The sequence below is a fragment of the Nyctibius grandis genome, chromosome 8 (assembly GCF_013368605.1).
Source record: "Nyctibius grandis isolate bNycGra1 chromosome 8, bNycGra1.pri, whole genome shotgun sequence".
Taxonomy (NCBI): domain Eukaryota; kingdom Metazoa; phylum Chordata; class Aves; order Nyctibiiformes; family Nyctibiidae; genus Nyctibius; species Nyctibius grandis.
The window spans coordinates 2,318,828-2,334,311 of record NC_090665.1 but is presented as its reverse complement, the minus strand read 5'-3'; the positions used below and the strand labels follow the sequence as shown (position 1 = coordinate 2,334,311).

The 15,484-nt window shown below is 46.0% G+C and overlaps 1 protein-coding gene across 8 annotated transcripts in view; it reads left to right on the top strand.

The window, feature by feature from the left end:
• IFT80 (intraflagellar transport 80) overlaps positions 1-14,541 on the top strand; it is a 59,419-nt gene extending 44,878 nt beyond the window's left edge. For 6 of the 8 annotated variants that reach the window (XM_068406567.1, XM_068406566.1, XM_068406573.1 and 3 more), the window contains 4 exons: positions 14-103; positions 197-369; positions 1,514-1,637; positions 4,422-5,714. In XM_068406567.1, the coding sequence (XP_068262668.1) occupies positions 14-103; positions 197-369; positions 1,514-1,637; positions 4,422-4,535 (501 nt within the window). In that variant the 3' untranslated portion in view covers positions 4,536-5,714. The other 2 variants (XM_068406569.1, XM_068406571.1) reach the window with 2 other exon arrangements.
• The last annotated feature ends 943 nt before the right edge of the window (positions 14,542-15,484 follow it).

Below are 15,484 nucleotides of genomic sequence, written 5' to 3'. Positions count from 1 at the left end.
TTTTAAATTTCAGGATCAAACTATGTGGGCATGTTTAGCTGCTATGGCGGTTGCCAACAAAGACATGGCTACGGCAGAAATCGCCTATGCTTCAATCGGCGAGGTAAGAAAATGGTGTTATTTCCAGACAAATTGTTGCAAAATTAATTTTATTAATCAATTTCCCTTATTAAACTATTACACATCTCGTTAACAGATTGACAAAGTTCAGTATATCAATTCCATCAAAGATCTGCCGTCAAAAGAGTCAAGGATGGCTCATATACTGCTACTCAGTGGAAACACCCAAGAAGCTGAAACCCTGCTTCTTCAAACAGGCCTTATTTATCAAGCTATTCAAGTCAACATTAATCTCTACAATTGGGATAGGTAGTATTTCTTTAAACACAATATGTTTATAACCAGTCTTACTGAGGTAACCTGTGAATTATTTAGGTGGTTCTTTTATTGCAGATACTCAGCTGACTAATTTCCTATCTATAATTGCCCTGAACTCTAAAAAGATGAAGTAAATCATATCCTGACAATAACCAAAGAAGTGACTGTTTTTCTGTCTTGTGTAGACGATGTGGGTATTCTGTGATCGAAGCCCAAAACATGCTTGGAAGCATTTTTTAAATAACATTTTGCTTTGTCATTGTTGTTAACACAGAGAAGTCCTTAGCAATACCTCACACTGTATGTGACCCTAAAAGAATTAAGGCTGTTTTGAAATGTCTTGTTGCTAAAAATAGATATGTGGCTATTCAGACTCCCAGCACTGTGTAGGTGGATGAAATATGAATTAGGCCTGAGAAAACAAAGTAGGAATTTCTTGTTTAAACAAAACCCCACGTTTTCTAACAGAATCTTCTGAGGCCATTTACTACTACGTTCTCTGCTATAATATTCATATCACTGTGGGCAAAAAGTTGTTTTTCCCGCACATATCTGTGGTTTTTATTATGTTGCCTAATGTGTCATCTAAAAACTATGTCTATCAAACATAAGTATTACTTATGCCATTGGGAAGAAAACAGATGTGAGAGTAATCAATTATCCTAATCCAATGACTAATCTTTCCTGCCTATAGAATATTCGTAAGTGCTGTGTAGCATACTCCATAAATGTGTATTATGGCACTGTTCAGAAGCAATCCCTGACTATAATAAAGTTACTAAAAATTATTACTTTTGCCCCTTTATATTGAGAGTGCTAAACTCTAACCATTCTTTTTTATTTTCTTGAAAAAAAAGACTGCTATTGTCAAACTCCAATAACGTGATGAGGTTGTCAGCAGAAATAATTGTTGGATATTTTTCATAGAATGCATCATAAAGTAGACGGTCTCCTTCACTGGCTGCTTTTAACCTCCTGTGATTGATACTAATGTAAAACTGCTTGGCACTATAGATTAGGAATCTTTGCCTGCAGCCCAAACGCTTTTCAGCGTATCATTTTGCAAAACCGTGATGATTGTAGTTGTGCCAGAGCATTTATATACCCTGACAAGCCCGTTTCTGTTTTATTCCAGGGCTCTAGAACTAGCAGTAAAGCACAAGACACATGTTGACACAGTCCTGGCTTATCGACAAAAGTTCCTAGAGGACTTTGGTAAAAAAGAAACGAACAAAAGATATTTGCAATATGCAGAAGGTGTAAGTATTCCTCAGAATTATTCCTACAGCTTTAGGCCAGCCTGCTCTTTGTAGCCAGTTTGGGAGGGTGGGGGGAATTACTCTTATATTTTCCTTCTCTGGTTCAAATGTGGACACAAATCTTAAGATTTATGTAAAGGACAAGTTCATAGCTTGATGTGTGGCTACTTGGCTAGTGGTAGTTGTGCATGGGTTTTATTTGAAGGCACAGATACAGAATGTATATATTTAGTATCTGGTAAGGATTATACAAATGAAGGCAGAGTTTTTTTCTTATAAACAGGGAGCTAGACCTTAGTACAGTTGAATGTGTACCTCTTAAATGTCTTCAACATTTTTATGTAATTTTATGGATAGCAACAATAACAAACTTGGAATGTATCTAGATATATATAAAGAGTGAACTATGAACCATCCTGCCAAATACGACAAATAGCTAAATATACAATTGCATCAAACCTCTGGAAACCCTCTTCCTCATCAGTACATCATTTCAATTGATTAGCATTTCACAGATCTTAAAGACTGAGGACAGATCTTACAGTTCATAAGCTGGAAGTATCTTAGATTCCACTGGAGTACTTCTGAACATCTCCTTTATGAGAGGCACCACACGTGCACCTTAGACAGCGATTTCTTTGAGCAGCCCCTATGTCCTTCCTGAGCTTGACACTATGAAGAGTTGTGTACTTTACTGTATTAGATCCTTTCATCCAGCTGATGGATCAGGAAATACATCCGAGCTGTTAGCTCAGATCCTTTAATTGGACAATGCCCATTACACTTTCAGTAAAGCTCGATCTCTGGTGTAAGTCATTAGCTTTTAGCACTTCCAAGGATGTTTCATTCCCTAAACAAGATGGAAAATCTGCACATATCAAGCCCCCAATGAACCATTCTGTAGTACTTTACCTAGAAAATACAGAAAAATAACAGAACAGCTTCCGAGCACTCCTATCATGCAGCAATTTCAGCTGCTGCGCTGAAAGTGTGTCTTCTACATACTTTAAATCCTTTATTGAGCAAAAATCATGTTAATCCCCTGATGCTTCTGAGAGAGACTTTTTAGAGAATACTGTCTTGTCTTTAAATAATCAAGGAAGCCGTACTTTCTGGAAGAGTTCCTAAGCAATAACACCTTGTCAGTGGCAAGGTGTGAGCAGAGTGATGCGAGTGAAGCCTGTTTCACCTTACACTCACTCTTGAAACTCATGTCTCGGACTCCAGAAGGTTCCTGGAGTAAAGAAGTCCTTGAGCTGTATTCTGCATCCCTGTTCTGGAGGTCTTGTCTGCTGGATCTGAAACTAGGAGGGAACCTACTTAATGAAGTGGATTTTACGCTACAGTGGTAACTAAATTCTTAATGCAGCCTGTCAGACTCTTAGAGCAAAGTTAGAAGGAAATGGTAAGGGCAGTGAAGAGAAAAGCAGGATTTTGTGCTGCTATTCCTTCTCAGGTTAAAAAAAAAGGTCTCAGTTTCCCTCTCACCACCTAAAGCTCCTTCAGGCTTAAGTAAGGAGTTTTTACCTCTTTTTCTATACTGCAGCTGAGAGCACTGATCTGCGATCAGATATGGAATCTAAACAATGTGCTTAGTTGTTATATCTCACATCTTTATATATTAGGTATTATGAACCTAATATGTATACTGAGAATCCATATCTTGGCAGTTACTAGGTGTCACTGGCAGGGGTTGTTGGCTTCACTGGCAAGTAGCTCTCTGGGCTAGATGGCAGAATTAGCCCTGTCCGTGGTATGTTTAGCATCTGGGTGACATCTGTTAAAGCAAACACATTCTTTCTTAGAGCTCCATAAAGATTTCAGTCATCAGATCCAAAGCACCTGGACCCAGTAAATGCATCCTGAATTGAGGGATTAACCTTTGCACATGAGACTGTGGGTATTGCAGTTACATCTTCCCTCGTAGATAATCTTCCTTGCTATTTCATGACTTGGTTAACAGACTAGGAGCTACTCTGAAAATTCCCTGTGTGGCAGTTGAGATTTTTTATTCCCATCCCATCCTTGACAGTCTTAATTCTCCAGCAATGAAACTGAACTTCACAGTTACATTTTTGCCCAGTTTTTGGACATGTTTTGATAGTTATCAAATGCACCATGATCCATTCTTCCTTGTCAAGCATTTTTGGAAAGAAAGCGAACTATTGTACCCCACTGTACCATGGATATTGTGCTGTATCTATTGTCTGAAGTTTCACTGAAATAGAATACAGCCAGAAGATGACGACTCTCTGCAGCTGGAGAAACACCAGGATAAAGCTAAAACATTTATTGATGTGGAAGACAAATTTCAGGCAGAAATCTGATTTCTGTTGTATCAGATAACTAGTGTAATATGCTATCAGTTTACTTGGTGGACTTCAGGTGCAGACAAAAGACATCACTGCGTGTATTATTGATAAAGGACTATATTCTCAGGACACATGTCATTAAATTTAAATTAGATGCAAATTGATCTAAGCTATTTTCGTGTTTTAATGTTGGCTTTTTTTGCTGGTCACTATGAGATGTGTTAGTATTTGTTAAAATATATCAAGCTTGTTTTATTTTAAAGGTGGAAAGCTTAGTTTGTTAGAACTCAGCTGTGCCTTCATGCATTCCACTAGTGTAAGTTGTCACTTATACACGAAGAACTGTATAATGATTGATATGGTCACTTTGTAATTGTAACTTCAAATAGTCCTGCTAGTGAATACCTATGTGTTTTGACCTCACTATATAATGTTAGTTGACCTCTGCATACTCACTTTTCTGTTCTTACAGCTGAAAGTTGATTGGAATAAAATCAAAGCCAAAATAGAGATGGAAATTGCTAAAGAAAGAGAACGAGCAGCAGCCAGTCCCGCGGTGAGAGCTAGCGTCACTGTACAGCAATAACTGTCCTTTTGGGCACCTTAGTAAGTGCTTCGTGAATATTTAGTACTGGCATATTTTGACAAACATAAATAAAAAAAAGCCACAGCAAACGTTTTGTGGGGAACAGGAGTGAGAATTGGGGTAGTTCTTAATTGTTGGATGACAGGCAGATTCATTTCTTTACGACAGTCTCATTTTGAGCTGGGTTTATGTTTTGATGCCCTAGCTCCAGTGAGTAGCCACATTGTAGTCTATAATACATGTATGAGAAAAAAGGGAAATTAACTGTCTTTCCATGAGTGGCTTTTAAATTTTCATTGCCATTACAATTATTTAACCTTGGTTGCCTCTAATCAAGTACTGATTCCCTGTTTAAGCACCTAGTTAAGTAGTTTGGTTATTTCTGCAACCTCAGGGACCTCTGAAAAGACTTGTTTAAATTGCCCTAAAACAAATTCAGCAAACTGTAAGTGTTGAAAATTTAAAAAGAAGTTTGCACCTATAAAGTATATATTTCACTCAAACTTGGAGTAATACATATTTCTGCTAGTACGTACAAGCAAGTTCTTTGATAGATCATTTCAGATTACTCAGGTTTGTCACTGTAGCAAATTATTTAGCAATAAAGGGTATTTTCTGAAAGAAAATCAATTGTTAAAAATACTATGGAATGTGCTTTGAATGTTGTTTGAAGTAACAAACAGCATTGTTGGTTGGGTTTGTAGCATCTAACACATATAGTTGACAACAATATTGAGAGCTTCCTTAAGGTTAATATATCATATTCATTTAAAATAAGGAAGAGCTTTCCATGTATTTTTTCTGCCCAAAGCACTTGATTTGAAAATATTATTTTTACATTTGTGTTATTTCATCAAGATATGTTTTTCTTTGGTTTACATATAAAAGTGGCTGCATATGTTAGATGTTCTTTGCAAAGCCCTTTCCATTATAAATACCTGAACAGGTTATTCATAATTGACTTTGTATTATATGTATCTTTCAAATGTTACCATGAAAATGTTAAATATCTGTATATCTGTCAAATTTCTTCTGGTTTGTAAATCATTATATGACACTTTTTTGCATAGTTCATAAATTTCTTACAAAAGAAAGGGTTTTTTTTAAGTGTATCTAATAGATGATGCATGAGGTGATGTCCATTGAGGTACCTGACTGCTAAATAAAACCACATTTTTGACGTAGCTCACTTGAGGCTCCGCAGTATCCTGGTGTACTGACATGTGGCGAAGTGAACACCTTCACCTTCCATTGACTTGCAGAAAGCACTTTACTGGTTCCAGAATGAACCCAAAAATATCGCTGATGGCAAGTGTTTAATGTTAAATTTATGAAGCCTGGCTCAGATTTGGAATGCAATGTAAGCAAGTTTTGAAGACCAGTCTAGTGGTGATAGAAAGTTCAAGGCCTCAGCTCAATCTTGCTGTTCAAGCAAATTCACTCAGCTCCTTAAAAGTGCCTGGTGCCACAATTAACCATTGCAAAGCTGAGATGAAGCAATGGGATGGATGTCACGCTTGCAAAGGCGCTGTCCTAGACTGCTCTTTGGGTTGATGGCCATGTCATTCACAGAAGGTGGTACCACAGTACTTCACCTGCATCTCCCTGTCATTGTTAATGAGAAGTGGTGTGTTTGTAGGGGATGGGAGAGGTCGTTTAGTTCCTAGGCCAAAGCACAATAAAGACCTTAAGGTATTTATCGCTGATCAGATCTATTTTTTCCGTGCACATCCAGTCACAGAATCACAGAATCAATCGGGTTGGAAGAGCCCTCTGGGATCATCGAGTCCAACCATTGCCCTGACACCACCACGTCAACTAGACCAGGGCACTAAGTGCCATGTCCAGGCTTTTCTTAAACCCCTCCAGAGATGGTGACTCCACATGCTGTGCTCAGTGTGTTTGTGTTAAATAGAAAAACAAAGAGTAAAAAACAAAAGAAAAACAAGTATTTTGGCAAAGCACTGTTTATTTTCACCAGGCTCTAATATGCAGATAACCCAGTACAGTTCCAACCTTGGATATTAAAGATAAATTCCAGAATATTCTCAGAAGAAAACGTTTTTCTATGGCTTACCTGGGGCTGTGGCAGGGTTTTACATGGCACAACTGCAATTTAAAGGAAAGTGCCATCTGTCCAGTCCAGGATATTTTTGTGCCAGTTTGCCTGGAGGTTTTAAAGTTCTGCATGGCATTTGTCTGTACCTGTTTTTATTTTCAATAGTTCATTTAATGGCATCTGTTAAGTAAAAAGAAATACCAGAAGGATACAGATGTTTTGTGTGTTTATAACAAGCTGCACCAAACCTTGCACTGGACAATAATGCAGTCAGTGCAAGAGTACTGGTTCTTCAATGATTTAAGAATGTTTTAACCATAGGTAGTGCCCTATTTAATTATTGACTGTTTAATTTAAAACACTATAAACTGTGACAAAACCTATTTAAGAAGTAGGGATTAACGGGATTGAAAATTAATTGTTTCAGTTGCTGTTGTGATGGATCAGTTGCTCAGTATAACCCCAATTTTGCCATAGCAGGATGGGTGGTGTAGTTTGTATGCTTCGTTTGACCTTGACTGTGGTAGATTCTCTTAATTTTTTTATGGTTTGCATATTTTTAATAGTTCAGAGGAAAAAGGAAAAGTATTTTTTGTGTTTTGGTATTTAAGACAATGAGACTTTGAGATCTATATTTGTATGTCGGATTTTATTCTTTGGGAGTGGAACAGGCTGAAGTTTTGGATCATCTGACATGAAAACTTAATTTCACAGTTTACATCAAGCAATTTCCTACTGCAGGAAAACAAATGTTCATCTCTTAAAGATTGTGAGATAACTGTGGGCATATCCCATTGGTGCTAGAGGCCAGAAGCTGTGTTGTAAAAGCGTCTCTGAGGGAGATGAGAGGTAACAGCACGTAAGAGGTGAAGTTCAAGCGTGTCTGGGAGTTTCAGTTCTGTTTGTGGCTTCATTGTGGCCTCTCTCTGCCTCGCTTTTTCCATCTGCAGACGGGAATAATGTATTTAGTGACGTTGCAGAGCTGGGGATTCTCAGAAATTAATGTACATAATGCATCAGGCAGCGGAAGGGCTGGCGAATTATCACTTTAAAGGTTCTCAGACCCCAAACCAATAAACATTAGTAAATGTCATGGCACTCGATGAAGATGCCCAGTATTGTTATTCCCTTATTGACAGATGAAGTCACTTGCCCATCCAGCCATCCAGCAGGCCCACACACGCTGGTGACAGGACCAAGCCATCTCTTCAGCTGAGCCCGACCTGCTGACCCAGCCATCCTCATCCCTGCTAGAAACAGGGACGGCTGGTGAAGGCCACTGGAGTGCCAAGGAATCAGTGTGCAAAGCAGACCACAAGCTTTCACAGAATCACAGAATCCATCAGGTTGGAAGAGCCCTCTGGGATCATCAAGTCCAACCGTTGCCCTGACACCACCATGGCAACTAGACCAGGGCACTAAGTGCCATGTCCAGTCTTTTCTTAAACCCCTCCAGAGATGGTGACTCCACCACCTCCCTGGGCAGCCCCTTCCAATGGCTAATGACCCTTGCTGAGAAGAAATGCTTCCTAATGTCCAACCTGACCCTCCCCTGGCGAAGCTTGAGGCTGTGTCCTCTTGTCCTATCGCTGGTTGCCTGGGAGAAGAGGCCAGCTCCCACTGCACTACAACCTCCCTTCAGGTAGTTGTAGACTGCACTAAGGTCACCTCTGAGCCTCCTCTTCTCCAGGCTGAACACCCCCAGCTCCCTCAGCCGTTCCTCATAGGTCAGACCCTCCTTTGGCTGTGCAGCTCTCATTGCATTTACCAGAAACTGCCCAGGTAGGATCTGACGGCACTTTCAGAGCCAGGAGTCCAGCGAGGTCTGTGCCTGCAGTGGGCAGAGCTGGGGAGGAACCTTCACGGGCCCTGCCTTGAGCTGTGGTGGGATTTCATCCAAGCCTATCAACCCGCAGTCCATTAAAAGGCAAAATTCACTATTGTAGATAACAAAAAATGTCCTACAACCCTCTGAGGCTTAGTCTTTGCTGTTTCTTCATGAAATATGTAGATTCTATTGAATAGTGAATGGAAATACTGACGGTAAAAGGGGCAGGGAGGGGAAGAAGCACTCTCCATTGAATTATGATGTGTCGGTAGTTCTGGTTCCAAAAGAAGCAAAACAGCACCCAAAAAGTTGGTGTTACACTGACAGAGTGAGTCTTAGCAATGGCAAATGCCTCGAAGCTGTGAAATACACTGCTTTTCCAGCAGTAAAGCAATTTGAGAGCTGTATCACGCTGGCCTGGTGCCAGCCTTGACAGGGTTTTTCAGGCATACTGGTAAATCTGCTTGAAAAGTAACATAACCCCAGTGCATTTGGTTGGGGGCCCTTGACTGAAATGATAAATTCCTTCACAGTTTTAACTTTTAAGAAAAAATTAACTGGGGATTTTCATCATTTTTAAAATAGAAGGCATCATTTTAGCAAGCTATTAATTTCATATTTTGCCAGAACGATGCCCTTCCTGCAGCTACAAGCTTTTGGAGCCCCCAGGGAGCTTCACCATGATACAAGCAGCTCACAAATACACCGTTAAAGATTCCCCAACATAATATGTGCTGTCTTCAGGGCTAAGAAGAGCTGATGCTCATTGTCGAGGGACTCCCTGGCAGTGTTCAAGGCCAGGTTGGATGGGGCTTGGAGCAACCTGGTCTGGTGGAAGGTGTCCCTGCCCGTGGCAGGGGGTTGGAACTAGATGAGCTTTAAGGTCCCTTCCAACCCAAACCATTCTATGATGCTATGACTGGTATCTGCCACTTCTTTTCCTACTTCAAAGCTTTAATAAGTTGTTGAGGTGTGGAAAAATGGAAGAAGTGCTTGGAAATCATCTGCCTGGTGATGGAGCTGCCCTCGGCCAAGTAAGAAGCAAAGCATGGACATGATGACGGAGAACACTGATGGTGCCTCTTAAAAATGTAAATAAGCAAGGAGATGTCTTCTCTTTGAGCTTTCTCTAAGCGATTGGAGTGTGCAAGCCTCGGATAAATAAGGCACTGCAAGTGATTACTCTTTCAGGAATTCTTGTTTTTGGGGTAGGCACATCTGCAATGAACAGTCAGTGAAGAACTCAATTGTTCCTCTGTTTTTCCAAAGCTCTTGTGACTCATCCTCCTTTCATTCCAGTTGTTAACCAATGGTTTTCCATCTAAATTAACCAACCTGCATGTTCATTTCTGTTCAAAATAGAACATAAAAAGTTCTGCATAAGTGCAAAATAGGTACATGGTGTGATTTTACTCTGTTTCAGTTATTGGCTGGTTTATATTCATGACTATGGGGATTTGGTCAGCCCGTTGTGCTGGTATCTTGCTTGTCCATAGAAATAAGAATTTCCAATTAAAAAAACCCAAGGCCAACTGTCATTTAATAACAAGAGAGCATAAGTTCTATTTTTTTTAATTAATATCAATACGATCAATTAAAAAGCTGAATCTAGGGTTGGTTATGCTATATCTAGAAACAATGGCAAGGTGGAAAATACTGTGGAAAGATTTATAACAAACATGGAAGGAAAAAATAGAGAAAACGGGCACTAATGGCTGTTAAATCCATGATCACCATGTGCTGCCCTTCACGGACCAGGTTTCCACCACTTCACTTGGAAAACTTCAAGCTGAGGGTATGTAAATGATGGAAATCACTGCAGAAGCAGCCGGGAAGTGCTGCTTGGTGAGCACGAGAGAGCCCAAGCAGGACCTGGCTGTTCGCTGCTGCTCTAAAAAGGGACAAATTTCAGTTACATGACAGCATGGTGTCCTGGGAAGCCAGTTTGGCTCGTTAAAGTTGTATTGTTTTCAGTCGCCTTATTCACTTCAGAACAGTCAAAGTTATGAATAACCAATAATGGGAAAGCTAGAAGCTTTCTAAACCAAATGTAATTCTTGATTGTATCACCTAGAGATAGGGGGGAAATTGGGGAAAAAAGGCAATTTATTGTTTTTTATATTTGAAGATTGATACTAAACATAGATATTTTGAGTCTTCCTTTTCTTTATTATTTATTTATTAAAGATGTTGAGGTGTTGGAGCGAGTCCAGAGGAGGGCGACCAAGCTGGTGAAGGGTCTGGAGGGTCTGACCTACGAGGAACGGCTGAGGGAGCTGGGGGTGTTTGGCCTGGAGAAGAGGAGGCTCAGAGGTGACCTTAGTGCAGTCTACAACTACCTGAAGGGAGGTTGTAGTGGAGTGGGAGTCGGCCTCTTCTCCCAGGCAACCAGCGATAGGACAAGAGGACACAGCCTCAAGCTTGGCCAGGGGAGGTTCAGGTTGGACATTAGGAAGCATTTCTTCTCAGCAAGGGTCATTAGCCATTGGAAGGGGCTGCCCAGGGAGGTGGTGGAGTCACCATCTCTGGAGGGGTTTAAGAGAAGAGTGGACATCGCACTTAGTGCCCTGGTCTAGTTGCCATGGTGGTGTCAGGGCAATGGTTGGACTCGATGATCCCAGAGGGCTCTTCCAACCTGGTTGATTCTGTGATTCTGTGATCTCCATGCACTGCAAAATGTCCTCGGTTTCATCCCAAGTGCTAACTTCAAGCTAGGAAAAAAAGATATTTTATGAGGTCTTTGGGCATAAGCTGGTTCTAGTCTCGGGGAGAGCTGAGGTGAAAGCTCGTGGCAGTGGTGTATGAAGCAGCGATCCCTCGGGGGTTTAGGGCTAAGTGAGATAGTCCCAGCTCATCCAGCTGTGATGGAGGTGACTGCTGCCCGCCCTTGGTGTTTGCTATTCGCCTTGTTCATGGAAAGCATCCTGCACCTTGAAAGGGAAACTCCTTCAAGCTTGACCTTGAGCGCACTCAAGAGACCATCTCTGTCCCCTGCAGCACATAAAAAAGGCCTAATCTCAATTCCAGTAAAAATAGAATTGCCACTTCACCCAGAGACAAGGATTTTGTGCAGCATCTGGGAACATCTGTCTGTCTTTAGCATTTTTAGCTGTGATATAGAAATGTTTAGAAGACACAGCAAGAGGTATTTCAAAATTCAGACGCCCGTATCGATACCTACATCGATATCTGCATTTGACAGATATCCAAAGCCCCGGTCCTGCCGTGTGAGGAACAGCTCTCTTGCACCTAAAATTATTTACCACCCTTGCCTGCGAGGGGAGGAGGGGTATCTCACACTCGCTGTCGTTGGGAGCACTTTAGCTGGGACCCACGGAGCGAGGTAACTGGTTTTTTGGAGGGTTAGTGGGCAGAAGACCTGGCAGCAGTCTGCACCGAGGTCTGGTGTGGCCTGTGCTAGACTGGGCCATTAATTTCCCTTAGAGCACAAGTGATCCCAGGTCACCTCAGTGAAATAAAAAGCACGGTACCAGAAGGTGCTAATATTTTATTAGCAAGCTTTGGAGGTTGCTCTCCTCCGTTTGCCTTGCTGACAAAGGCGAGGCTACGTACAACCGCTGCGTGATGCCACAGGGGAAAGCCAGGTCTTGCTTTCCCCTGCGCTTGCGCCCACCCCTGCCATACGTGGGCGTGGGAGGTGTGAGGATCACCCCGTCAGGCCGACTTCGTCCATGCAGACCCTGCACGTGGTCTCCTGGTGCTTCCACAGACGAGCAAACCTGGCGTTCCCGGCACGCACGAGCCCACGGCACGTGCCCAGGTGAGGGATGCTGCACTGAACTGCAACCAGCACTTTCCATCACCTCACGAAGAGCAGATCATCGTACTGGAGGTGATGTCCTTGTATCAGAGGCAATGTCATTGTACTGGATGGGATGTCCCCAAGTCAGCTTCCTCCTGGATGACTTACCCCTCTTAGCCAGCCCCCACTGGGGCTCGGGGGCTGAGCAGTGGTCTCTGGCCCCCATGCTGCCCAGCCCATGCTCCCGGGCAGGTGACCAGGAGGAGCTCCCCAGTCTGCAGGTCCCTCCAGGCCTGTGGCGTGTCCCTCTGGGGAGCCCTCGTGTCCTGCAGGCTGTCCCCCTGGGAACACCAGCATCTGCTTCCCAGGCACGGTGGCACGTCCCTCCGTGGGCCATGGCGTCCTGCAGGCCATATCCCCGGGGAACCCTGCGTGTCCCTCTGCAGAGCCCGGTGTCCAGCAAGCCTCCTGGGGGACAACCTTCCTGGGGACGGCGTCTCCCCCGCGGTCCCCAATGTCCCTCCGGGGAACGCCGGGGTGTCCCTCCCAGAGACCTCCGTGTCTACCATCGTATCCCTCCCGGGGACCGCTCTCTGTCCCTCCGGGGGTGTCCGCCGTCCATCTCCCGGGGGTCCCCGGCATCCCGTCCGGCGCTGACCGCTGCGTCCCTCCGTTGTCCAGCGCCGCGGCCCCGGGGGCTCAGCCGCAGCCGCCCCCGTCCCCGTGCCCGTCCCCGGGGGGGCGGCGGGGGCAGCGCTGCGCCTCCTCGTAGCTGGGCAGGTGCTTCACCTCCTCGTAGCGGGGCAGCGGCGGCAGCTCCAGCGCCGCTCCCCCCCCGGCGGGCCGGACCCCCGGTCCCCAGCGGCGGGGCGGCGGGGCCGGGGCCGGGCGGGGGCCGGCGGCGGCGGGGCGCGGGGCAGGCGCGGTGGCGGAGCGCGCAGCCGGCGGCCACCAGCGCCAGGAGCACGAGCAGCGCCGCCAGCCTCCGCGCCAGCCACCGCGCCCGCGGAAGCCAGGCGCGCCCCGCCGCCCACCCGGCCCCGGCCCCGGCCCCGCCGCAGCCATCCCGGCCGCACGGAGCCGGCCCCCGCCCGCCCGCCATCCTCCGCGCTCCGCGTAACCCGGCTCCGCTGCCGGCGCACACCTTCCGCGGGGCCGGCGGCGCTCCCCGAGCTGCCGCTCCCGGCGGCGGCGCCGGGTTTTATCCGCGCCCGGCCGGGATTTATCCCTATGAAAAATTGATGGGGCCATTTGGCGGCGGTTCACGGGCTAATGGGGCAGCGGCGGAGCGGGACGGGGCACCGGGCCAGGCTCGGCCTCTGCACCGGGGCGGTGTGGGGCCCGCATCCCCACACCCCACCCCAGCCTCTCCCAGTGGGGTCACCCGAGCCACCCAAGTGTTAAGCTAAATGTGCCCAAAAACGTACCACTGAGCTGGAATGTACCTTCCCCTGAGTGGGGACAGGATCCCCGACTAGGGATAGTCTGTACTCGAGGACATGGGATGAGCGGTGCCCAAGGATGCGGGGATGAGCAGTACCCAAGGACGTGGGGATGAGCGGTACCCAAGGATGCGGGGATGAGTGGTACCCGAGGATGCAGGGATGAGCGGTACCCAAGGATGCAGGGTTGAGCGGTACCCAAGGATGCAGGGATGAGCGGTACCCAAGGATGCGGGGATGAACAATATCCAAGGACAGAGGGATGAACCTGTGGATGTGGGGACAAGCGATACCCAAGGACACATGGATGAGTGGTACCCAAGGACGCAAGGATGAGCGGTACCCAAGGACATGGGGCTAAGTGAACCCTGAGCCCTGAGTGATGCATGCGAGGGGACATGCAGGGTGCAGAGCCTATCACTGATTCTGTCCCTTAAAAAGGAGAATTGCAGTGTCGGAGCGGGCAGTGACAGGCTGGCTCCCTGGCACCTGTGCAAGGCACAGATGAGGGTGAGCTCTTCATTCTTCCTTTCTGTTGGTTTTTATTTCTATCATCAAGGTTTCACAGCTTTTCACCTCTTAGGGAGGCCGGGGGGGGTCCCTGTGTCACCCAGCAGTGACCATTGCCCTCGCTTCTGGGGACCCAATCCATCACTTTATTCAGTCCCTGTAATTACAGACCGTCGGCTGCGTTGTTTGCTGATGACCCTCAGCTCAACTGCAAAACCCCTCAGGCAACCGGGAGAGGAGGGGGAGGTCTCATCTAGTCACGGAAAAACTTACTAATATGAAACATGGCAAAAACTGACCCGTACTTTTCTGCTTGGTTTCCTTTTAGGTGATTGAGCCAAATCTGATAGGCAGCAGCTGACCCACCTACGTGACCATCACGTGTAACGCACGTTTCCGTTGCCCTGTTCACTTGACCTGCGATGATTTCGTTGCTGATACCTGTAAGCAATACTCCCTGCTGTCATCCCTGCGTTTGGGTAGTTCATCCCTATCAAATTTCTTACAGATTTTGTGGCGCTTAGGAGCAAATATGGGAAGAATTCTCAGCAGTGACAGAGCATTGGGCAGAGTTTGTGTAAAAATAATCTAGAGGAAGGAGGGGGTCAGTGGCGCTGGGCTTCCGGCAAGCAACGAGAAGCCGCGGTTTCTTTCTGTATCTCCGGGGGTTTGTTCTGCAAATGTTTCCTCACTTCATGGGCATTTCTCCCTGCTGAAAGGCGCTGGAGCAGGGAACTGAGGAGTGGTGGGCGTCAGGCACGGAGCCGAGGCAGGAGGGTGGCAGCAGGGGGCACAGCCCTGGCCCCGGCTGCTTTAGGACCGACGTGCCCGGGCAACGCTGGCTCCGATGCCCCTCAGGAGGGGGTGACTGCAGGAACCCTGGCCCTGCGCCTCGGGGACACATCCTGGCCCACGGCTGGCTGGATTGGGGATGCTGAGCGCAGGCAGCAGCTCCCTGCAGGGCCTGGGGCTGCGTTTGCTCCAGGCTTTTGGTAATAACCAACGTGTTTTACGGCGGTGAGTAAAGAGCGGGGCGCCGGGCAAAGCCCACCTATCCATTAATGAAGTGCTGCGTTTTGACAACATTTCTGATAAGCTGTAGCTCCGCAGTCAGAGTGCTATGAAATATTAAAGCCTGTTGATAGCTCATTAAAGCTAATGTTTTGGTCAGCTCTCCAGCGTGCGCTCAGCCTGCAGGATCGGCTCTGAGCCCTGTCAGACGAGGAAAACTGTGGCTGAGGGGAACAGGGAACTGTGATAGCAAGAAGAAATAAGAATTAAAATCCTGGTATGCAGCCACGCTGACTCCAGCAGCCCCAGCTCCCGCAGCCCCATGCCTGGCTTGGG